This window comes from Brachycentrus maculatus, unplaced genomic scaffold, assembly GCF_059751285.1.
Source record: "Brachycentrus maculatus isolate JH-2025_06_01 unplaced genomic scaffold, ASM5975128v1 h1tg001280l, whole genome shotgun sequence".
NCBI lineage: Eukaryota > Metazoa > Arthropoda > Insecta > Trichoptera > Brachycentridae > Brachycentrus > Brachycentrus maculatus.
Genome location: NW_028281953.1, coordinates 4,613 through 29,668, shown reverse-complemented (window position 1 = coordinate 29,668; position 25,056 = coordinate 4,613). Strand labels below are relative to the sequence as shown.

At 38.8% G+C, this 25,056-nt stretch overlaps 2 protein-coding genes and 1 pseudogene across 2 annotated transcripts; 1 reads left to right on the top strand and 2 right to left on the bottom strand.

Annotated features, from left to right (window-relative positions):
• Positions 1-5,401: 5,401 nt before the first annotated feature.
• Positions 5,402-5,944, bottom strand: LOC148299199 (ras-related protein Rab-6-like). The gene is given in 2 exon segments (XM_088276301.1): positions 5,402-5,583; positions 5,854-5,944. Coding segments are annotated over 2 exon segments (273 nt in total).
• Positions 5,945-22,394: 16,450 nt separating this feature from the next.
• Positions 22,395-22,928, bottom strand: LOC148299198 (uncharacterized). The gene has a single exon (XM_088276300.1). It carries the CDS (start codon positions 22,890-22,892, stop codon positions 22,395-22,397), a length of 498 nt encoding a protein of 165 aa, XP_088132426.1. The 5' UTR covers positions 22,893-22,928.
• A 366-nt stretch (positions 22,929-23,294) lies between these two features.
• On the top strand, positions 23,295-24,747 carry LOC148299197 (uncharacterized; annotated as a pseudogene).
• The last annotated feature ends 309 nt before the right edge of the window (positions 24,748-25,056 follow it).

Here is a 25,056-nt window from a genome sequence, read left to right as displayed (position 1 = left end):
TCCAACCCCAACCCCAACCCCAACCCAACCCCAACCCCAACCCCAACCCCAACCCCAACCCCAACCCCAACCCCAACCCCAACCCCAAAGTGGGAGGAAACAATGAGCAATGGACACATGATAATATATTAATTATTTAAATAATATTTTAGACCACTCATATAATTTTTATAATGTCCACAGTCGAAGTCAGCAAACTCTCGCAACAAGAAGTATCGTAACTCGCATGCACTTATGCCTCACTCATCCTTTACGACGATGGCCAAGATATCACTGCTCAGAAACTTACTGCCTTGATTACAGCTGCAGGTGTCAAAGTTGAATCATTCTGGCCTAAATTGTTTGCCAAAGCAGTCGCAGGGCAAAACATTCCTAGTCTCTTCAACTTCGGAGGTAGCGCCGCTGCCTCAGCCCCAGCTCCAGTAGCCGTCAAGAAGGATGAGAAGAAGGATGAGAAGAAGGATGAGAAGAAGGATGAAAAGAAGCCAGCAGGAAAGAAGGCTGTGGTTGAAGAGGCCCCAAAAGAAGAAGATGAAGATGGAGGAATGGGTGGTCTCTTTGATTGATTCGTATTTAAAGCCCTTTATAAAGATTCCATACTGCTTTATTCATATAACTCCGATTGATCAATATAATCATAGAATTATTTTCAATATCTCGATCACAATCAGCAATATCAGCTAGCACGAGTAACACAATAAATGAAACTAGTAGGCTAGTTGAATCGAGATGCCATGATCGATAAAGATCAGCAATGAAAAGCTCATCGGTAATAATTTAAAACTGTCTAGTTAGTATAATTAGGTTAACGATTAAATTTATAAAATTCGGCACGTGTTTGTGATATTTCATGTATTAGTGCTATTATTGATACCAATTTTAGTTTATGGACTGCAGACAGTTCGGATAGTTCCCATTCTAAATATTTTAGACCACAGATATCATCGATAAATCGAAATGAGGATGATATATAGATGAATTAAATTAAGATCATTTTAAAACCTAAACAACAGTGCCTTTGTTGACCATGCCTACAAAAGGATAGAGCTATCTTTCGACAATATCGATTTACATTTCAAAAATATCATCATCTCTTTAGAAAATGATGGTCTGCATCTCGTAATCCACTTCAATCGTAACTTCATCATTCTCGTACATCTGGAATGGCACAGGAGTATTACACAGGCTTTGATGTGAGTGGTTCCAGGATGTAGCATAGGTTGACTCTTGCAATGAGTTCCATGAAGTGTTCGAAGACTGGTCGATCGAATAGGTCCCGCGTTGGTAGCCTGTGCAGTTAGAAAAGTTGTTTTTGCGTACGACTGGTAGTATTGCAGCGCCTATGCTTATTGACGGAAAGCCTTCTCCTTCTGAGACAATCCTGAAAGTGCAGGAGGGGTTTATGGGAGTCAGAGGCCTGTTTACTAAAGCAATGTTTCGATGGCCTGAATATTTGCACAAGTACCTGAGGAGTTGTTCCGACAGATGATATTCGGATTATCTGCAATTCGCATGTCTAAATATTTGTGGACAGTATGAAACTATAAACGACTTTCAGATGGTTTCGCTGTAAGCTAGATCTTTTATGTAGCCTCTTCCAATAACTTGAGTTTCTTTGTGAGATCCTCCTTCAATAAATCGCATTGCTTCTTAAAGATATGAATTTATCGGGCCAGCAGAAGTTCAGTTTGCTTAGCTGACCCGAAATTAAACTTGTCACAATTCTACTTCAATGCGACAATATCGTCAATCTTCTCCATTGTGAAGTGATGGAGCAGGTCTTCGAACATATCATTTTCAGACATAATCTTGAATTGACTATATGCCTATGCAAACTTCGTATAGATGCTATTCTCAATTCTCGCAGCTGTCGACAGGAACTAATTCTCTATTGCTTTGAGACTCTATAGTTAGTTAGGGGGAATATACTTTGAGAAGCTGCTGTTCAGTTTTTTCGAGATGTATGAATATTTTGTTCTTCTGCAGATTACGGTTTAGTTTCTGAAGATCGGTGCTCATTATGTTTCGCAATTTATTCAGGCTTATGAGATCATGTTTCTTGTGAGATTAATCGACGCAGTTGAAACAACATAATCTATTCTTGAGGCACTGCCTATCCAAGCAAACCATGAAAATATCATCAGAATGGTGCTTTTTGCAGCGATGCTGGCCGAAAGGGTAGCTCATTCGATATTTATTATATACTCATATTATAAGATCTTCATTCTTTTATTAATGACAGAAAGCTTAATGTAATTTAACAACAACAACTTAACAACTATTTGCGACTCATTGTAACTCAACGTGCAATGTATTGTTTCCATCGATTGACCAGAGTTAGTTTTCTTAGCCTCTGACTGAAACTTCTCCTGAATTTTATGTATCATAAATCGAACAGCCAAATTATTATATCGTTTCCGATTTCACGTACCCTATTCATCCCTTCATTGTTCTTATTTGTATATAATTAGCCGTATCTAGACATAAAATCTGCGATACTTTAAGCCAAAGGGATTTCCTGATTTATCTTCCATACTAATCCATATTATTAATAAGTGGAATAAGCGCAATGAGACGTTTTTCTAAAAACAAATTCAATAACTTGCACTATAACAAAAAGGCCTTGATGTTTAGTAAGACCAATATCGACGATGAGAAGATTCTCATAGATTATATCGCCGGCTAAAACATCCAATCCCAAATCGAAAGCAAAAGGGAATGGCTGAGCAACAACAAATAAAAAGGGAAAAAGTAAATAGAAGCAGCATAAAAAAATTTGATTGCATTTGCGATTCGGCCTAAGAAAACACTCAACAACGCATACTACCATGACTACTATATCAAGAACATCAAGAACTACGGGGCTACAGCTGAACAGGCCTTTAGCAATTCGATCTTCAACGAGAACTTACTCGAGAAGCTGCAACAAAGTACAAGGTAATTAGCCGAAAACAACAAGAAAAAACAATCCCTTATTTTCAAGAATAAAAACCTGAGCATTCTCAGCTCTAGGCTGAACTTTGCCATGAGGAATATACAGAAATAGCGCAATAAATAAGACAGTATGAGGCCTTCCGATAAAAATGGCAGGACATTGAAGAGTGCGCTAACCTCCCGAAACGAAGAGGAGAACCCGAATCTCATTCAGTTTAGACCATCTTCCCATTATGCGGGCAAGCGATCAGTGAAGACAGCCAGATGCAGGTACTGAATGCTTGACAACTTCTATGATTTAACTGATTCCATATCCTTATATAATCAAAATGCCAATGCTATCCACACTTATTATAGCCATCATTGATTGAAGATAACTCGCTTTTTGTTATATGTATCGTAGTGAAAGTACTTAGATTTTATGGCTCCATTCTGCGGCTTTGGCTGTATTTCATGAAACTGAGGAGCGAAACTGTCATCGAGGAAGCCTTGCTTGTTTGCCCTTTGTTGATTCTGGTGTGGCTCAGGCTGATAGATCGAATACTTAGACCTGATTGCTTGCTTTTGATTAAAGAATGGCTGCAGATGCTCGCTCTTTGCTTTTAGCAATAGCCTTTCATCTTCGTTATCTTCGATGGCTGAATCTCCTGACTTTGACTTGGCAAGGTTTGACAGTCGAGCTTTTGACTTTGTTTGTTTATTTCTCTTAGAATGCACGACGAACCTCTAGGCTTATTCCGCAGCAGAGTCAGATCTGCTTTGCATGTTGAGGGGAATGGTCATTGTGTTGTTCCTCTACCTGTAGGGAATCTGCTGACAATGTGTCTCTTACTATCCGTAGATGTCATCATGCTTACTGTAGGCCATTAACCTACCTTCGCGTGCGAGTTTGGCTTACGGATTGAGTCGATTCCTCCTCATTAATGTTTGGTTGGCGGCGCTGCGGATCATAGGGTTGTTTCTTCGTAGGTTGTCAAAGTTATGGCGCTGCCGATATTTCATATTGTGATCGAACTGGTTGATCTGGTTGATCGAGTGAATGCCTGCGAGTTGGTTTCTGACCCCCTGCAAAGCCCTCTCATATTGCCCATTTTCAAACTTAACCTACTTAATTTCACGCATGAGCTGCTCAACAATATCGTTATACTATTGCTACATCTAGTATAAGTCCTCACTCTTTTTGTGCAGCTTCTCTTCCAGTGTGTACACCACTTGTTCGTATTATTGCGCATTCTCATATTTGCTATGCTCGTACGCCTTGCTCAGATACTCAATTTGCTGTTTCAGCTTATTTATTGTCTACTGTTGGGATCTTAAAAGCTACTACTCATCCATGTGATTCTCGGGCTGATCTATGCGATGATTTTGAGGGGGGATTTGTTGAGGGGGAATGAGATGGCCTTGCTCGATTTCTTCTCCCACACACTCATGGCCTAAAGAGTGCATTCTTCTGTTTCTTCTGAGTGAACCTTATTAGTTGGACCCTTTGTTCGGAGGTGTGTTATTCCGGGCGATATTTGGATAACCTGAGAGTTTGTTGCTTGCTCTGGTGGACTAGATGATAGTTCTGATGGACTAAAAATGGGCCGGAGGTGCACCAGAGAATAGCTACAAAAGGTAATTGTAGATCTATATCAAATTATCCTATCGCTCGCCTTATGACTGGCATGGATACCCCTCATCTGCCCTGCCATTAGACTGGGCTGCAGAGTAGTAGCTTTGGACCATTCTTCCGAAGCTGCTCACAATCTTGAGCAGCAAGCTCTCATGGGCATGCCATATATTCTATAGACACGAATCGATGGCCAGACAGCCTGCCAGTATCGAATGAACAATCGAATTGTGGTTGGTGCATGTCAACAGTGCCTCCTCCTCCTCAGACAGGTTGCGGTATACTGCAAGCGTCGTTGTTCGGGGGAGCAGCGCAGAGTGGATCTTGACAACCAGCTGCGATATCTTATTCAGGCTCTTCTCCTCTTGGAATATGAGTGACTCCCTCATTTATTATATGTATATGTGTATCTGTATGTATTTATATGAAATATTACTGAAAGCCATATCCAAACAGCAGAGCGTGCCCTATTTCTAAGAGTAAACCATCTCCATATGCAAGTTCCTATGAGTAAAACATCTTCATATGCGAGTTTCTCAGAGTGAAGATCAGAACATCAATAATTTATATGTCAGATATTTTTGCAGCGGAGTATTATATTCAAGCTGGCTCTAAACTCGAACACAATCTGTATAATTATGATAATTGCGATTAAATTAATAGCACCAGATAAGTATAATTATCTCGTAGTTATTTTTATATTTATATTTATTATAGGAATTTGGATGTTGGAGTGAATAAGGCTCAATAGTTTCAGTGATTAATAAAATGGCGCTTATGGCTGATAGATCAAGCGCAGCAATTGGTCTCTTTCTTTGGATTTGATTGCTTCTTGCTCAGTGGCTTCACATTTGCCTAGTTTTGGGTCATTGCGCCTGAATCAATAACCTTTTCTGTGAGTCGCTCGAATACCTCTGAAATGTTCTCGTCATTCTTCGCCGATGTCTCCAGAAACTACATATTGTACTTCGTTGCCAGGTTTTGTCCTTGCTCCACACTCACCTTCCTTTCGCTTTCCATATCGGCCTTGGTTGCAACTAAGACCATCTCAATGTTGGATGCGCTGACCTATCGTATTTGTTCAACCCACCTCTCAACATGCTCGAAACTCTCGGGGTCGATAATGGAGTAAGCGATGATGATGCCATGCGCTCCCTTATAGAATGACTTAGTAACATTCCTAAACCTCTATTGGCCGGCAGTGTCCCAGATGTTGAGAGTAATTTGCTGGGAGTTGCACTCGATGCGTTTGATTTTGAAATCGACCCCGATTGTGCTGAGGTACTCGTAGCTGAACTCGTTTTAGCAGTATCGGACCAGCAGGCAAGTCTTGCCGACCCCGCTGTCCCCAACAATTAGGTATTTGATGGTGTTAGTGCTTGGTTTGCGAGAACTCATTCGAATTGTATAATGTCTTTATTCTATCTCAAGTGCATATCAATTGTGCATTATATGCAACACACCCCACACTATACATTATACACTATATACATCTTAAAAGAACCAATACAGTCGGTTCCCACTAAGAAACTGCCTAAACATAACCCTCCATCAATCATACAATAATCAACACACTCGTTTATAAAGGATTCTATTACTATATATTGCATGTGATAATGTCTGAATATAAAGTGTATGAGTTGATGCTCCATGAATCAATTTGCTCATGATATTAGTTTAATAATTTCCTCAATGGTTGAATCGTTGGATGGAGTTACACTGATTTGATAGGCGTGGCTGTGAGTCCGATCCTGATTTGGAGTTCCCCTGGTGGTTTTATGGCTGATTTTATTGACCTATAGCTGGTACTACTTTTTCTTGAGCTGACTAACGTAGTAATAATCATTCTTGTTATGTTATTGCTATGTTGTGTTGCTGTGACATATTGACAGTTGAGACACCATCACTGAAACTGTCTCATTCACATTTTATAGTTTCAGGCCAGGCTCTCCAAAGACCATCATATCTTCATTTAATGCGCTTTTTTTATGCACAATTCGCAGTAATTTATTGTGTTGGTCCTGATCGATCATCACCTTGCTTTTGCTTTGCTTCCATCTTGCCTAATGTTTACTGAATGGCTTATGTTGTGACTATTTCTGTTGTGGCTATTTGGCTGTTTGTTTTTCGTTTGCATTGTGCCTGTTACGAGAGTGAATATTGCCCAGATGAGAGTTGGGCTCTAAAATTAATGGCCCCCCTGTTTACTTCTCTTAATTGTCGGTTGTGGTATGAATATAATCCTTGTTATGCAGTAAACTGCTACTCGCCCTAGCATTTTTTTTATTTTGGACGAACCTATTCATGCGTCCGCCCAGCTTGTGGCTTTGCTTCGTTTATGCATTTTGGAAGTTGATAGCTATAGACGAGGGAGTGATTGCATTCTCAAACAGCTATACTGACTGCGATTTGTTACGAAGTAGCTCCCAATTCGATGTATTTTAAGGATGATCTGGTTCGATTGGGATGAAGTTTAGGCTTTAAAGGTTGTCGCCGGTGAAATCAAGGGTTCGCTTTACATCACTTTTGTTCTTTGGGTTTACTCGATTCTTGCTTGGGAAATACTAATGGGCAGGCTTATTTGTGGAGTTGAGTTCCTAATTTGGATTCACGGTATTGGCAGCATTGTTTCTGATAAACGCATGCTGATTGCTACTATCTCTCATGTTCAATGACTCGCACATAAGGTTCTTCTGAAATTTAATCGACTTGGAGAGCATTTCAGGCATATGGTTTGCATCAGGCGATACTTTGGCAGATCTTATGTATCTCTCTGAAATAACAGGAACGCTTTATTTATATTCCCTCAGCTTAGCATATTATGGAGACTGGTAAGCACTTATCTCTCCTTCATTAGCTGTGCCCAAATTCTTGCTCTTCGATAAGAAGTATATCGGGGGCTTTCTATTGGGAGATCTCCTCAGCCCGTAGTATTGACCAGAAAATTTATAACTATTGTAAAGATTGCATTTTCCCAATATTTTCGGCGCCTTGGCTACATAATCGCCCTCTTTTACATTTTCCATAACTTTGCTTATTTTCAGACTCTCTTCTAATTGTACAACCCTTGCGATTTTAGGGATCGCAGCCATTCTGCTTGTTTACTGAGCTGGCGATCTTGTAAACTTGCAATATTTCTGATACTTGCGAAAAGTGGCGGAGGAAGTAGTTGCCGTCATCATATTCCTCATCGATTACTTATGCCTCCTGTTTAGTTCCTCGAATGTGCGAGATCGCAACAAGTTAGTAACTGCATGCTTACTGCTGAAACCGTGTGCCCCTCGATAATAGAGCTGCTATTGGTTTTTATTCACTAAGATTTGATATATTAATTTTTATTTCATTACTTTTGAGTACTCCAGGGGAAACTCAATGCTGGCCTCCATCAAATTTGACGAACTAATGCTTGAGGGATTTTTGTGGGCATATTTTGTTATAAATTTGTGGGAGAGAGCCGAATCCAGAGACATGCGTTTGAAGGGGTTCACTTGGAAGATCGATTCGATAAAGTCGATGCACTATGGGCTCCGATTTAAAATAGGGGGGTACGCTGCGCGTTCGACCATTCGGTACAGAGTCTTGCGGTTGCTATGATAAAAGGGCAAAACGGCCTCCAATAAGCAATATGTAACCACTCCAATTGACCACATATCGGATTTCATAGGCCTGTATTGTTTTTCTGCAATGAGTTCCGGGGCTGCAAAGCACGGAGATCCGCAACAAGTTATGAGTTTCTCCGATGGCGAGTACTTCTTGGAGAGCCCGAAATCGATCAATTTGATTTGGTCATCAGCAGATAGGAGGATGTTTGCGAGTTTTATATCGCGATGTGCAACCGCCATATCGTGCATATATTTTACTGCTTTTAGAATTTGGTACACGTACCTCGAAGTTTGCTCTTCCGTGCATTTTCCCTTTTCTTTCAGGAAGCTAAGCAAATCCCCATTTTTCGCATATTCCATGACCAAATAAATATTCCCGTTTTCTTCAAAAATTTCATACAACTGGGCAATATTCGGGTGGCTCAACTCTTTGAGTATCATAATTTCGTATTAGACTCTTTATTTGAGAGTATCATTAGTTAGTTGCTTTTTGCTTATGCACTTAATTGCCACTTAAATATCAGTTTCCAAGTGGAGCGCATGATAAACCTTTCCAAACATTCCTTCTCCAATCAATGTGGCGTTTTTGTATGCTTCCATCAGTTGTCAGGATTACAGATTTAAATGAATTAGAATATATATTCGGACTGCAACTATAACCCGATAAGTCTAAAATTAATTAGTAAATAAACTAGAACTGTTGTATGTGCAACTTTATCATCAGCAGTTCATTTTTTAACATGGCTTTAATTGCATTATCAGCAATAGAAAGCTAAGCTGTATTGAAATGTCGAACTGTTTGTTATGAGCAGGGAATTCAAATTGATAATGGCAGCTATTTTAATTATTTTATTTATTTATATTTTTATTCACCTTACTTACTTATTTATTTATTTATTTATGTGTGCTGCTTAATTTTGAATACAATAAAATTAAGATTATATAGTCAACCGACGATATTTATTTATGGATACTTCGAATATGCATTAATAGTAAATAATAGGTTAATGCTAATTAGAAGGACGATTATTTGGGCCTTAGTTGCTTTATTGTGCACTATTTCTCTTGGTCTTTAGAACTATGGTCAAGGCTATAAGATATCGACCACTCTCTCGGATCCAGGAAGATCAGTCACTCTCTAAGTGAGGAGGCAGTATGTTTTAAATTTGATCAATTTGGAAAGGATCTCCAATGGGTTGAACATCCTTTATATGGATGCATATTTAAATTATGTCGCTCAAAAACATTCGGATGATATGGCCAAAGGGCGTTTTCTGTCACACACCGGCTCTGATGGAAGTACCCCCTCGCAAAGGGCAGGCTTCGGAGTTGCGGAGAATGTTGCATATGCCTCTTCTAACCTGACTGCGATTCATAACAATCTAATGAACTCAAAGGGGCATCGTGAAAATATACTGAATGCTGGTTACCAAAGAGTGGGAATCGGAATTTCTGTGAGTCCAATAAACGGTTTTATCTATGAGAGCCAATAGTTTGCAGGCAGAGACTTCCAATCTTTTCCCTTAACCAGAAGTGAACTACAAAGGGCGATCTAGCAGGCTAAGAATCACATTAAATCTGTGAACCCTGGATTGCAGGTTAATCAAAAATTGGGCGAAGACCTCCAGGTATGGATTGGTTTGAAGAATCCCGATGGAAAGTAATCCCCATTCTCCTACCTTTTCAGCAAAGGGTATTGCTGTAGTGCCGTGGCTCGAACCTCCACGCAGATCTACACAACTGATTTAGAAGCAGCTTTAAAGTAGTCGAAAGGATTTATAGTGAGCAGCGTTTATAAGAGATTTGGAGTGGCAATCGAAATCAAAAATGGCATATCAGGACAAATCTCGATTTGGATGGCCGCCTTCAATTGATTTATTTATAATTCAAAATACAATTCGAATGGATTTGCATTTCAAAGATTTGTGAGTATCCCCTCAGCATACGATTACCTTAAGTAACAATCAATGGTCATTCACAGATATGGAACTGTGCTCCCAAACATAAAAATAATATCAAATCTATTCATCAATTGCCTATTATCTCTCGTTCTTTCTTGTGCTGTTCTTCACTTCTTCATTCCTTTACACTTTAATGGTCGATAACTTTATTGAATTGAATGTTAAGGGCTTTGTAAATTTGGGCTTTTTTTATAGAATAATTTTGGTCTTCTTTGGGTTCGAAAGGATACGGGAGTGCGAGGCTGATTACCCTAACTGCAGTTTTTTATATAAGGGTTATAATTGCAATCTCTTTTCTATTGATGCCCAGCTTTTCGGAACCCTCTCTCCACTTTTCGAAGTGGCCTTGAATTTGCTAAGCATTTTGGACCGACGCTCATGATCATAAAAGCTGGCAGAGTGCTATGAGTGGCTGATGGTTGATTTGGCCTTGACTAACTTCTTGACAAACTTCAAATTTTAGATATCAATGTGCCTCATAGTTTATCTGTTGTGGGAGTATCTGCTGCTTTCCATTCTATTTCTTGCTTGAGTAGCAGGACTCGATTGGTTTCTCTTCACTTTGGAAAGACTCAGCATTTTCGATAGAATGAGGCTATTCTTCCTTGAAATTTAGTCATTCTTTTCTATGTAAAATACGCCCTACATTTCTGCTTGAATTGCGAGTTATGCGTTTGGTGGCAATGTCGGGTGTATAATAGATTTTATTGTTCATGCCTTTTTTAGAGGATTGAACTCGATTTGGTTTGGATGCTGAGAAGCTTTAAGCGATGCCGGTGATAAGTCCTAATTGTGAAGAAAAGTGATACATATTTTGTTGGAAAAGATCGACTCGACTTATGTGAACATTCATTAATTTATATTTATCAACCTATATGTTTAACACTGCAATTGTGATTATTTATATTTATCTAAATGTGTCTGGATAATTGCATAACACTAATTCTAAACCGCCTTCAAAATAACAAAGCGTCGGTATTTTGCAACAAAACTGAAAACATAATAAAATCAAAGAGTTATCCTGCATCGAACTTGAGAATCGGCAGCAATCATCCAAGATGAGCACATTGGGCCTTTCGTCTGCAACGAAATGTATGCTTATAGATAAGTGACATTTTAGATTTCGGTCTTTTTGACTCGGAAGATAATCCGACAGTTAACAAGCAGGCTGATGAATCCCATATGTTTTTTGAGTTCCCCCTTGGTCTCATCCTTGCTGATATTCTCGATCATCTTGAAGTCATTTCCTGTGGCCTTGAAGTCATTGATCGCGAAGTAGATCCGATGCTTGAGGTTCTTGGCTGCAGATTTCGAGAGGTTGCCATCGATCAGTGGAAAAACCTACTTCTTGATGAGTTCGATTAAGTAATCGACAGCCTTGCTAAACATTGCATTGCCCATTTGAGGAATTAAATCTGATTATAATCAAATCCATCGCAACAGAGTATACTATATTGCAAGCATCATTAAATTTATCAATATACTTTACTAATACGACTGATGAAAATAAGCAAGAACAGCCCGAAACTGTTGTCACATCCTGGAAAATCTATGAGACGAAACAGCAATAGCAGCAACACCAACACAAGCAACAATAACAAGGGTCAATTAATTATCAATGTCCCAAGGTCTCCTGAAATAGAATATGGGAATCCCAAATCGATTCCTATTTCGAATCAGAAAACGCAAAGAAGTATATTGAGGCCAGCGAGCGCTTTTTCACATTATTAATCATCAAAATATAAGCAATACTACCTGAGTATCTTCAATGCAGGCACACCCCAGAAATAAAATGAAGACTAAAGAAAAAAACTCAATACAACTTATCGGCAAGTTGCCACCTCTCATCGCAAAAGTCAGAAGTAATTGGCATCCCAACAACAGAACAGCTTCAAAAAATAAAACAGCCCCAAATAAAAGAACAGCAGAAAACCCTTAATGGCCAGCTCGCTACAAAATAGTACAAAATCCTCATAGATCGATGAGCTTGCCGAAGAAGTGAAACAGAAAAATCAAGTCATTTAAAAACTGTAGACCAAACTAAGGAATTTCCACATGAGAAATTAGAGTGTCAGGAAAGTTGTCAATGTGCTAAAGCAAAAAGTGCAGGAATTCACCATTGAAAATGACCTGCTCAGAGGAATTACGCACCGATGAGCAACATAATTCATAAGTGATGGTGCTTTATTTAATATTGTATATGACAGAGTGAAGTTACTCGATATAATTATTGTCATATATTTATTTATATGCGCGAAGATTAAAGCATGGTTGGAATTCATCATAAACTGGAAGCTCTCACTATGTTTTTGTTCTCTCGGCCCATCTAGCTGCAGTGGATATATATAAATTTGAGCACATATTTATGATTATACTCAGAAAGATCCTGGGTGATGTCATTTTCACTAATCACATTCAGCCAGTATTTTCCAACAATCAGCTGCTTGCCCGCAGTGTTGGTTTAGTCCGACCCTATTTGCAACTCATAATTGAAGACACTGCTGCCTTTTACGATCTTTACATCCAGCTTTTATTACTCGGTGTTGCAGTTGTCCGGTTACTTTTAATTTGTCTGGCTACGAAGCCGGGGAAATGTATGAAAAAACTCACCGACCATGAGCTCCTGAATTTATTCGAGTTATTATGGATTTTTCAGTAGGTTTGTATATGTGAGGAGATTCATGATTTCATGCTGGACGAGTCTCTTGGATGTAACTACGCTTAATACCGATCCATCCTCGAAAAATCTGAAATAGCGGTAATAGTTTATCAAGTGGACATTTTGCGACAACTGGAGAATATCCTTCTCTTCCTCTTTTCTGTACTGATGCTTACACATGTAATAGCCATTGAAGTGCACTCTTGGGCACTTCAAAAATATCTGCTTATAATCTGTGAAGGTCTGGTAGTAACTCTTCGGTCTCAGAGTGATGACGGGATGGAACTTCCACACGTAGTAGCGAAGGTTATTAGCGACTGCGTTCCGAGTGTTAGGCCCAAACTACTTCGGATTATCGAGCACGTATCTCCGCACTTGCTGGAATCGAGTCTCTTCTGGCAGGGTTGGTTTTGTTTTTTCAAACAAGTTGACGCAGAGCATTTAAAAGTACTCCGATGAACCTGAGCTGTATTGCACTTTGTTTAATTTTTTGCAGGTCCTCCCAAACTTGGAGTAGCTGTAGGGATCCAAGAATTTCATTATGACGAAGCAAGCATCCATTGGCACGTATGAGAAAAAATCTAATTGGTTTTCGGTCAGATTGGAAGTTTTGATTTAGTTGGGGTTGTGGGATACTTTGGGGCCTGAGTATTTTTGAGAATATTGCCTCTCTAGCATTGAGAGGAAAGCCTCTGACTTTTCTGGTTTTTCCATGAGCACCTTGCTGACTATTTTGGGGTTGGGCATATCTTTAAGAATCATCAGAATTCTTTAGGTCCTCTCTATCTTGTGGTCACAAAACATAAAAATGAGCTTGATATCGCTCTTGTCCACAAACTTGAATTTACGATGCAGGAAGTTGACGGAACCTACTTATTCTTTCTCACTCTTCATTGCCTGAAGTTGATGATTATAATCTGTTTTTAACTCTTTGATTATTAACCAAACATTTAATATTCTGATGCTTTGAACATACTATACTATACTACACTCAACGATTATGATTAACTCTTACTAGCTGTTTGGTAACCCAGCAATTAAAATAAATAAACCTATATATATCAATCGCTCATTTCTTCTATAATTCTTTATATGCTCTTTATTAGAGATAGCTGCTCATTTTATTTATCATTGTTCTTGCTGTTGTTGATATTGTTGTTGTTTTCAGGGCATTAAATCAGACAGCTTTGAACCATTTTGTCTTAAATGGCTATTTCTTTACTGTCAGTTGAGTTTTGGCAATAGGAATGGTTGTGGTCTTTGTCAGGACTTTATTCAGATGAGTGAAAGGTTGTTGAGAGCATTGATTTGTTCGAGAAAGCCATGAAATTAGAATGCAAGACAGCGGATTTATTGTAAATATTTGTGGTTTCGTCGGAAAATTCCTTTATCTTTTTCTGTTTGATTCTATTTCCTGGTTTCAAAACAGTATCAGTGTTGATCCATTTGGGAATATACCTCTTGACAGTTTAGAAGTAATAGCAATTATAGTAGATGATGTACAACTTTTCATGAATAATCTCAAGCTCACGTGCAATCAATTCTTCAGGCTTTCGTATTTCCTTCTTCATTTTTGAGTAGAGTTCCTCAAGATCCCTTGCCAATAGTAAATTGAAATCCAGCGCAAACTCATACTTGCTTTTATAATAGCGGCCAAATGTGTACAACATCTCGCAGAAACTGCTCCCTCTTCCCAGCAGGTTCAGATAACGAAATGCTTTTTATTGCTTCATTAAGCTATCACTGTCGTTGTCGTATGCGCACAATCTCTTCTGTAAATAAAGCTTGTAGGGCAGGTTGACTTTTTATTTCAACATTTTTTGGAATGCCTCATATTGCACCTTATCAGCAATGAAGTCCAGTATTTAGAGTAATTTCTCAGCGGGAAGCAGTTTCTACATCAAATAGTAGTGGATAAGCATCAGCATTTTAAACATCTCGAGCGAACTGCAGGGAAAAGCGATAGACATTTTGATAATCTCGCAGATGTTTCTGTCATCCGGGAGTTTCATGCCCAGGATGACCAGTTTGAGGTCGATTCTTTCATTCGTTTCGATATAGTCTTTGAGGAGTCCTCTGAAATCCATCTCTAATTTATGTAAACTAAAATTGAAATCTGTGGCACTAAATTCAATGAATAGGCAGAGACATCAGGCGAGATTATATTGGAAGGGCTACAAGAATATTGAGAGTTCGATTTATGAATGAGCTATTGCTAAATCATTTGCTATGATTGTTCCATTATTCACTTATTCCCGATTCAGACTATACTCAGTACCCTCGGCATCCTAGGGGTCTGCTAATATAAATGGCACTCCGAGTAAATAATTTATACGTTAGTAATTCAAATGGGCAATAATAAAAGTCTCCTGAACACCTGGTCAGTTAAGTTTGTTCAGAATGTCAATGATGATCATTTCGGCAACATCGATATCTACAAAAATGATGACGGGCAGTTTATCATGTGTACTCGGCGCACATTCATCAAAGCGAAAGATGAGGCTCTTTGCGAACCTCGGTTAAGGCAAATGAAATAGTTTTTGGAGGAGTGCTATCGGATCAGTGACAAGCCTTTGACTCCAATCAATGAAATATTGGCTCAAGTTCTGCACTACACAAAGGCATAACGTATTTCTGAATTAATAGTTAGAAAATAATCTATGCATTATTTGGGAGTACTACGATATTTACATGGAGTACCTGAACTTCTCACTCGCAGACATGATAAAATGCAAGAAATAGATGGATGCTGATTAACTGTGGCTGTGCTTTAAGTGGATGATCCACATGGCTCTCGAGTTTCGTGTTAGGAAATGGGCCATCACAGAGGGAGCATATCTCGACAAAATACTCTTGACTCTCAAAGGAAAACTCACAATCTATTTCCATCATATTTTCAAAGAATAGGGGAATATCTAGCAATAACTCGAGCCACAGGAAGACACTATTCAGTCGAAAAGCAAATAGCTTGAAATACTCTACGAAATAGCCTTTAGTATTATCCAGCTCGCTTGCATGGTTCGGCTGGATAGAAATTAAAACTTATAGCTGTACCTCAGGAAATGCTCGAAGATTGATACTCACATGGGAGGACTCCTCAATCAAATTGTCACCAATTTGCACAAGAATCCATCCCTCACCTTGGACAACTTAATGAAGGTGATATAAGAGCTGCAATCCGAGAAGAAAATCAATATCGCAAACACAATTAAATTGAATAAGTTCAGGTACGCAATTCCTCAGCCAGAATCCAAAGGCCAATAAAATTAACCCAAGAGTGACCTTTCGCCCATTTTCATCAGCAAAGTCACAACTCTAAACGGCAGGAAAAACTCATAAAAGAAGTTTGAAAGCCTCAGGAATAACCATAAATTTACTGAAGAGCAATCAGAGTCGGAGCAGTCGGTTAACCGTCCGGAATTATTCAACTCGAATGACAATGCGAAGAAGAACATATTAGCTCTCCTTTAAAATAAGAGCACGAGAAACTACGTCGGATCAATGACTCCGATGAATCAGAAGATGCATGACAAGCCCTACTTCCAGAACAAATAAACCCTCAAAATAGATTGTGCCCAAAAATAGAATGTGCCCGTGATGTAGAGAAATGGAAGCAAAGATACTATAAAATCCGGGAACAACAAGCTGCTTGAGTCGTTTCGGGAGGAAATAAACTTTAAGAAACAACAGCTGTAGTAACAGAAACTTAAGAATATGTCCAGGAAGTAAATGATGATGAGGCCGCACAGCTCATCAATCAAAGCAAATGAAACTACCGCAAAGAGAAGTTCCAACAAATAGAATATGGCCCATAATGCGAGTTTAAGCGCAAGCTAACAGAAAAGCAATTCCATCAAAAACGAAATAAGAAACAGCTATAACAGTATTGTTTCAAATCGCGCGCCTTGGCACATCACCCCAAAAAAATGAATGGTGATTGCACTGATGTTTCTTCATGATAAACTATTATATTGGATTGGATTGGATTGCAATTCCTTCGATGATGTTTATCATAGTTAATATTAAATGGCATCATATTATGGGCGATAGATTAATTCAAGATTTAAACATATCCTTTGAACTGACTAAATACTTATTTTATTAGGTTGGGGTTGGGGTTGGGGTTGGGGTTGGGGTTGGGGTTGGGGTTGGGGTTGGGGTTGGGGTTGGGGAGCGGACAGGCTGTATAAGTAAAATAGAGCTCTTCCTTGAATGGTTTTCTCTCGAAGAGAGTCTGCAACAGCTCATTCTTATCAACTATTTCGAGAGTATACTTTGCGATATTCAGTTTATCACTGATTCGGTGCGGATTCGACTAGATGTCCATTTAGAAACCGAAGATAGTGTTATTCTTGACGGCCTTAACGTACACTTTATCTTTGTGGTCGATGAATTCGCCGATCATTATGCCATTCGGATTGTCGGGATAGAAATTTGCACGAGACTATTGGCTTAGTCTCTCTACAATGCTCGATAGTTTGGGTTTCTTCGATGCGACCTTCATTATGATACTTTTACGAAATAGAGCACAGACCCGTCCTCGTAGAAGCGCAAGTACCGGTAATAGTATATCACATGGATAGGTGTCACCGGATGCATATAGCTTTTCTCGCCAACCTTCACATATTTCTGGCGGCAAGTATAATATCCATTAAAGTTAATTCGTGGGCAGCCCAGAAAGAGGCTGCGGTAACTGCCGAATGCCTTATAGTATTACTTCTCAACTTTAAACGAGTTCACCTCCATTTTCCATACGAAATAACGCAAGTTATTATTGACTGCATTGACGTAGTTTGGGCCGAACTCGAGGGGTTGGCTCAGCACATAATCTCGAACTTCATTATAGACGCATACTGCGGGCAATCGAGATTAGTTGTGCTTAAACTGCTTCATGCACAGTATCTTGAAATACTATTCCAATTGTTCGCACTTGCTGAACTGGTAAAAGTGCGAGTTAAGGCTGCTTGCTTTCGAAAAGCTTCGGGGGTCCAAATACGACAGAATGTTCAAACAGACATCTGAGGGAACCAACTCGAAGAAATCTTTTTCTGAGCCCGCTTCAAATTAATGCATTTGGGTCAATTCGTTTTTATCGTCGAACTCGTATTCAGACAAATTGGGCTCCAAATTCTATGGCTGTTGATGTGGAAATTTAACTTAATAGTGTTTCTCCATGGAACCGATCGCGTCTTCAGATTGGCTCGGATTTTCAACGAGGAATTTGATGAATGCTAAAGGATTCTAATCATTCTAAATCACCGCTAACACCTTAGATGTCCGAGGCACTTCATACTCACAAAATTCATATAGGATTCGAATATAGTATTGGTCGATATGCCTAAACTTCTTCCTGAGCTGCTTGACCTCGCGTTGATGTTCATGCTCCTATTAATTTCGCATATTTGATTTACCCAATATTATATAATGCATTTTTATATCATTTCGCATTATTTTACATCATATAGTATTTTATTAGTCTCTATTTTATTATATGAATTGTGTTTAAATTTATTTAGGATCTTTAATTCCTAAATTCAGCATTATATTATTTATTGACTTGCACAGCCAATTTCATTTATTTCCATTTTGCTTGCAGCTTTTTTTATATTCTGAACATTCTTTCACTTTTTTGCTCGCTATCGCAGATGAAGCTGACCAAAATATTCTTTTGCCTTGATTTAATCTTATTCCATAAATTAAATAAATGCAGCTCAATGGATTATACTTAAACTTGAGCTTATAATTTAAAAATGTTAGCTAATGGAAAGAAAGCCGTGGCATAACCAAATACACTATACTGCGATCATGGCGCTATGACTTTTCTCTTTTCTTTGATTTTTACTATTATTATCAAAGAATTACGTCACTAATATGATAATAGATTTATTACTGATTGACTGCATGAAAGCTTTAGTCCTTTGCTTTACTTTATTAGCCCTTTCGAACTGCGTTACCATCAAAGCGACTTGTCAGAATTGCTCAATTTCATGTTCAGGCTGAAACAAATGCTATAAATTGGTGGGAAATGGTGTAAACCAGTAGAACTGCGCCAATAAAAATACATGCGACTTTTCGGGAACAATTAGCTATGATGTTTCAGCTTGTGAGGTGGACTTGTTTGGAGCTGTCTGTCCCAGCAAAGTGTGTTTAGCACCTTAGATTCTGAGAACATGTGCCGATACTGATCTGCAAGTAAGGGCCTGCCCAACAAGAGAAAGCTTTATTTCTGCTTGTGGAACTTGTAACTACATTCCAGGGTGCAAAAACTGCATTAAGATCTCTGGCTCCGGCCAAAATTTCGAAAGATGCATTGATTCTTCAACTAACACAGGTAAATGCACTTGGAGTTCATCGTGGAACTATGGGTTTTGCGAGGGCAATGTGGATGATTTTGGAAAAAGTTGCAGCTGTTGTATATTGGCAAGTTATAAAGGAATTGGAATGTGCGCTTCATCATCCGGCTCCAATTTTGAAAAGAGGCAAACTATTTAATTTTTTTCGTAGGAAAAAATGATTCCATAGGCAAAAATGAATGAAGAGAAACTGGTAATCAGCCTTGTAATCTTGGGACTGTCTCTCATGATTCTCTATTGAAACATCCGCATTTATTGAATTTAAGGGAATTTAATGCACGAAATAGTATGAAACACAACGAAGCAACAATGAGAGATTTTAACGAAATTCAAGTGCATACCAGGACGGCTGACGGGTTTCCACACTCAGTCCATTCGATAATTTGAATTAATAAATGATGATTGGATACAAGAGTCAAGATGGAATCAGCCACAAGACCGAGCATATTACAAAGGTGAACCGGATGAGCTATTATGCGGTGAGGACAGTGGAGGATCTGTAGAATCAGGACAAAGGCCATCAGCAGCGCATAATAAACTAACACCACATCGGCAGTGACAACACTGCCGCCCTCAACCTTGGTTTGCCGATAGCGGTGTAGAAGCCATAAAGGTCAAGCCCCATGTTTTCGATAGAAGGATATAATATATTTGAATGTGAAATTTTTAAAATTTGGTGAAGTGGTTACTGCAGTTTAACTTATAATAAGGAGTAGTAACTAAAAAGCCATGCTCTTCTATTCTTGGTAAATCTTCCTAGCAATAGCTTCTTAAACTCTTGCTCTTCTTTGAATTGTACTTTCTCAATGCACGCTAAAAATGTTAAAATTTTATCTTCACTTGCACAGAAATGCCATCTGCTTTTCTCTTAAGTAGTTTGCTTTAAATGCCTTACTTTACTGTTATCGAACAGTGAAATTCAATATTCTTCTCTCAGAAATTATCTAGTAAAAAACTTATATGCTACAGCAGTTCAAGTTTAAAATTAGCATCATTATCACTTCTGCATTTTGCTCTTTATTGGAATTAACTTTTTCCACTCGCTCAAGGTCTTGTCTTGGATTCTTGATTCTTGTTGTAAATCTTTTCTCCATGTCAAACATATCCCGTTAACTCTGAAGTAGTCTCTGATATTTTACCTGCCTTTTTGTCAATTTTTTTCTATGGCAAATTTTGTAGCAAATCAGCATTGTAAATAGCGGTCCTCGATCTTCGAAACGCGACAAATAAATTCAAATTTTATTGCAAATTTTACTACACCTTTATGGTCTTGATAAAGAAATCAAAGTAAGAAATGTGCATTCAAAAAGTAGAATAATATAGTAACTGAGTATAAGAAATATTTATCAACCATTAGCAAAAGACCAAAGTGTATCTGTAACAGTTCAGTCACAGACAGAAATGCAAGACAATACAAAAAAGCTTTACTGCAATCATTCCATTTTAGTTAATTCGCAGAATTACACGCACGAGAAAACCCAATAATGGAGCAAAATTTGATTTCGCTCAACGATCCTCGTTTTCTAATATAATATAATTTCGCATTATTTTTTACATCGAACAGCATTTATGATTCACTATTTTATGAAATGAAAATTTATATAGCAATTATATAAGCAGATGATAAATAAAGTCGCATTGTTTCACTTTGAACCCATAAAAAATCTTATTGACATCATTTTAAGCTGGTTAATGCATTCTGAAACCTTTTTAGTTGAATCTGATAAATGTGTGCTGGTAAACTAAACTTAAACTTGTGCTAATAATTTTATAATGCGAGCTAAAGAGTTGGAAGTTGTGGCGAAACCAAATACACTATCCTACAATCAATAGCACCATGGCTTTTCTCCTTTCTTTGATTTGTACTATTGAAACCAAGGAATTGTGTTTCGAATGTTATAATATATTTATTACTAATTGACTGCATGAAAATCTTAGTCCTTTGTTTTGCCTTATTGGCTCTTTCGAGCTGCAGGGCCCTCAGACTGAATTGCCAGGCTTGCTCGATTTCCTGCTCAGGCGGAAACAAATGCTATAAATTGGCTGGAGATGGCTATAACGAGTAGGTCTGTGCCGATATAAATACATGCAAATTTTCGACCACAATTGACTATAATGCTGTAGCCTGCGATATTGACTATTTTGGAACTTCCTGCTCCGGAAAAGTGTGTGCAGGAGCTTCTGATTAAAAAAAATGCTATGATCCTGCTTAATTTGGAGGAACCTGCCCATCGATTAGCTCTAATACGACCTGTGGAATTTGCTCCAACACTGCGGGGTGCAATAGCTGCTTGATAATTAATGGCTCCGCCGGCAATAGGGAAGCATGCATGGATCCGGCTGACGTTACTAAGTGTACTTGGAGAGCATAGGCGAGATTTGGGGGTTGCTCAGGGGATGTGGACACTTTTGGAGCAAGTTGCAGATGCTGCCTATCAACAAAGTTTAACGGAACTGGAACTTGCGCTTCATCCGACCCCTTTTTTAAATTGGCTTAAACCTCCAAGCTTTCTGCATGGGTAGCAGCAAATGAAGAAAAATTGGTAATCGGCCTTGCAATCTTGGGACTATCTCTCATGATTCTCTATTGAAACAAACAAACACCATTTATTAAATATAACTCAGAGTTTTTAATCTTTCGTAATGTTTTCTTTCTTTTTTTCTTACTTGACCAGACTATCATTTTTGCGATACAGGGAAGAGAACAGTATCGTAAAAGATCGTGAAGGCAGCAAGGATTATATTTGTGATGCTGAGGCCATTGGGGACACTCCGTCCCGCTGGTACCAAAAAGATAGCGCCCACGAGGTCGAGCAGAATTTTATGGGCATACTTTTGTGCTTTTAGTTTCCTTTTGAAATTCCCGTACACTGTGGAAGGGTATTTAATGAAGCTGATAGCGAGCTTTCCGTATTATGGCAGCAAGAGCAGCGCATGATAAATGAACAGCACATCGGCAACGGCAACAGTGACAACAGTGCTGCCCCCTAAACCTTGGTTTGCCGATAATGGTATAAAGTTGATAAAGTTAAAGACCAATATTCTCATCGCAGATAGTTCTGACGGAGATGATCAGCAGACACTTACCAAAGAGCCACTTAAGTTGGAGAAAGATCATAAGTTCATTTGAAAATTTGCAATAATTATTCACTCAGATTGATGAATATTTAGCCAACTGAACGCCCTCCGTGATTCTGAGAAAAGCCTGCTGATCAGTTGGAATCATAGTTTTGTTCCATATGTTATGTTAAGAATTAAAGATGGATGCTAAAATCAGTTGTATATGGCTCCATCGTACTTTTTCTTGAACCATTCCATGGCTTCATCCTTCGAGATCCTGTGCTTGGCTCCAATTTTGCTCGTGCATCTCCTCCTCAGGGTGACTCTGCTACCTGGCCTCTTTAGGATCACGTAGAAATCCATGCCAAAAATACCGGTGAAGGGGTCATATTTAATACCCAAATCGATGTGCTCTTGAATACCGAAGCCGAAACATCCAGTATCCGAAAAGTTTTTTTTACGGAGTTCCCTATCTTTGACCTTGAGGCCTCTCTCGAGAATTTCATCAGCTTTTTCCCCCCTTACGGTGACGTGCATGGCAATTTTCTCGTTTCTTTTGATGCCGAAGCTCCTGACGGTGTATCGAGCCCTGGATGGGACGGGCTTCTGGCCTGTCAGATCTTCTAACACTTTGCTAGCTTTGGTGAGCTTATCTCCAGACTCCCCGACACTGATGTTGAGAACTAGCTTTTCGATTCGAATATCCCTCATGGGATTCTATTTTTATGCTTTTCCCTTGGTGGCCATTAATATTTGATTAAATATAATATGCAATCCCTACGATATACTCTCCATCATTTATATCCGCCACATCGCATCGCATTCACTACGTTAACGTGAATATTACCTTTGCCTTTATCCTAAAACAGGAAGTTTTTTAATTTCAATTCTCATTAAGAGTTGGACAAGTCTGTCATTTTCTTATTGCGTGCCCCTCAAAGTTTGAAGTATGCAAACCAAAGGCATAAATACATTCCAGACTTAGTTAAATATTCAGCAATTGGTGGTTGCTTAATGTTCAATTTATTATCAATTTCATCCACTCATAATATCAGAAACTTAATTTCGTAAAATATAACTTCGAATTAGAGATGTCAAAGCCGAAGCCTAACAATGCCCCTGCAAATACTGGGCCTGTCCTCTCACGTACTCATCCGCAATATCATTCAAGGACAGGAACAAGACGGTGTGAATCAAGCCCGGAATGTAAAGGACACATAGTCTGAATAATTTAAGCTGGCGATGCGTAAGGAACTGCGAGATTTGAAGAAGTCTTATGAGTAAGAGCAGAAACTCTTAGCCTATTTCCAAGAGGACCGCTAAAAAATAAACTACAATTGGATAATTTCCAAAAAGTAACTGGAAGACAAGAAAAGCGAGCTGATCAACAAAATGAGATAGATTTAGGATCTTTCCGAAAACCATGCCATGACTCTCAACTTATACAAGCAAAAGTACCATTTCCCCTTTATACAGGGTCAAGCATGTTATGCTCATCAGTCACGATCAAGAGAGCGAGCTCCAGAAAGATGTCGAAATCACTCTCAAGCAGCTCGAAGACGAACATCGAATCGGCGAGAGGGCTTTAAAGACCGATATTAGGTCTTTGCATGTGATGCTGAAGGAGCAATAAATGTCTCAAGAAGACTATACCTTTGCCCTGAAGGCAGAAAACGATAAAAAGCAAACTGACAACCGGCAAGAGCATGACCGGAAGCTGACAGACCTCAAAAAGAAGTATGATTTAAAGATGCTGAAGGTCCGTAACGAAATGGAGCTGTATCGAAAGAACCTCATTAAGCATCTCGAGGAGAAAAAGGATGAAAAAATCAAAAAACTCACAACCGAACACACCAAGAAATACTCGGACATCAAAGCATACTATACATAAATTACTGCGACCAATTTGGATCTCATTAAGCAGCTCAGAAACGAAATCTCACAGCTCCACAAAAAGGAAGACGAGAACAAAAGACTACTCGGGCAAATCTAAAAATAAAGGAAGGAACTCCTGGAGCCACTGAAGCTGCTGGAAGTAGAAATCAAAAAGCTGCAGGATGATCTGAAAACGCAGGAGGGCATTATCAACGAGAAAAAACTCATTAAGGGAGATATTGACTCCGAAGAAAAAAAACTCAGAGATCTTGAGTACCAATATGAAGTGAAGTTGCAGGCTTATAAGTATCTGGAGAAGGACAGAGATCGGCTCTATGAATATTTCAATGACGCAGTTTATTCAATCCAGCAGAGGTAGGGGCTCGGAAACCTCATCTTGTAAAAGAAGATTACAGCTGTTAGCGAAGAACTCGAAGTAAAGAATTTGCAGTTGAACGAAGTCCTCAAAGCTGCTCATATTGACGGCAGGGCAATCGGAGCTATCTCTAAGTCAATCGAAGAAATAGAAGGCGGTAAGAATTAGCTGATTCAAAACCTTGAAAATCAACTCCAACAAATCCGACGCGCGCACACTCACATGGTGAAAGCGTATGAAGGTAAACTCGCATAGTTCGTAATTCCCGTCGAAGAATTAGGATTCGATCCCCTTGTGCCGACTAATGTTGATTGATCTATGCAACATGATTATTATTGCATCATAGACGAACCTATTCATCATAGACTAACCTATTCATCAGGCCGTCACAATAATAATATTGGTAAATTAAATAGTAGGAGTGCATAGATGAAGATAACAACTGAACTGATTGAGCAATCCCCCCAATTCACGAACATCCTCAACTAAAGGCAACTGGACCTACGCGGTTATAAGCTCACTCAAATATAAAATATGGGAGCCACCTTAGTATCTATATCAAAATGCAGAACTTTTTCGAATGCATCGATTTTAGTTAAAATTAACTGCGCAAATTGGGGGGGT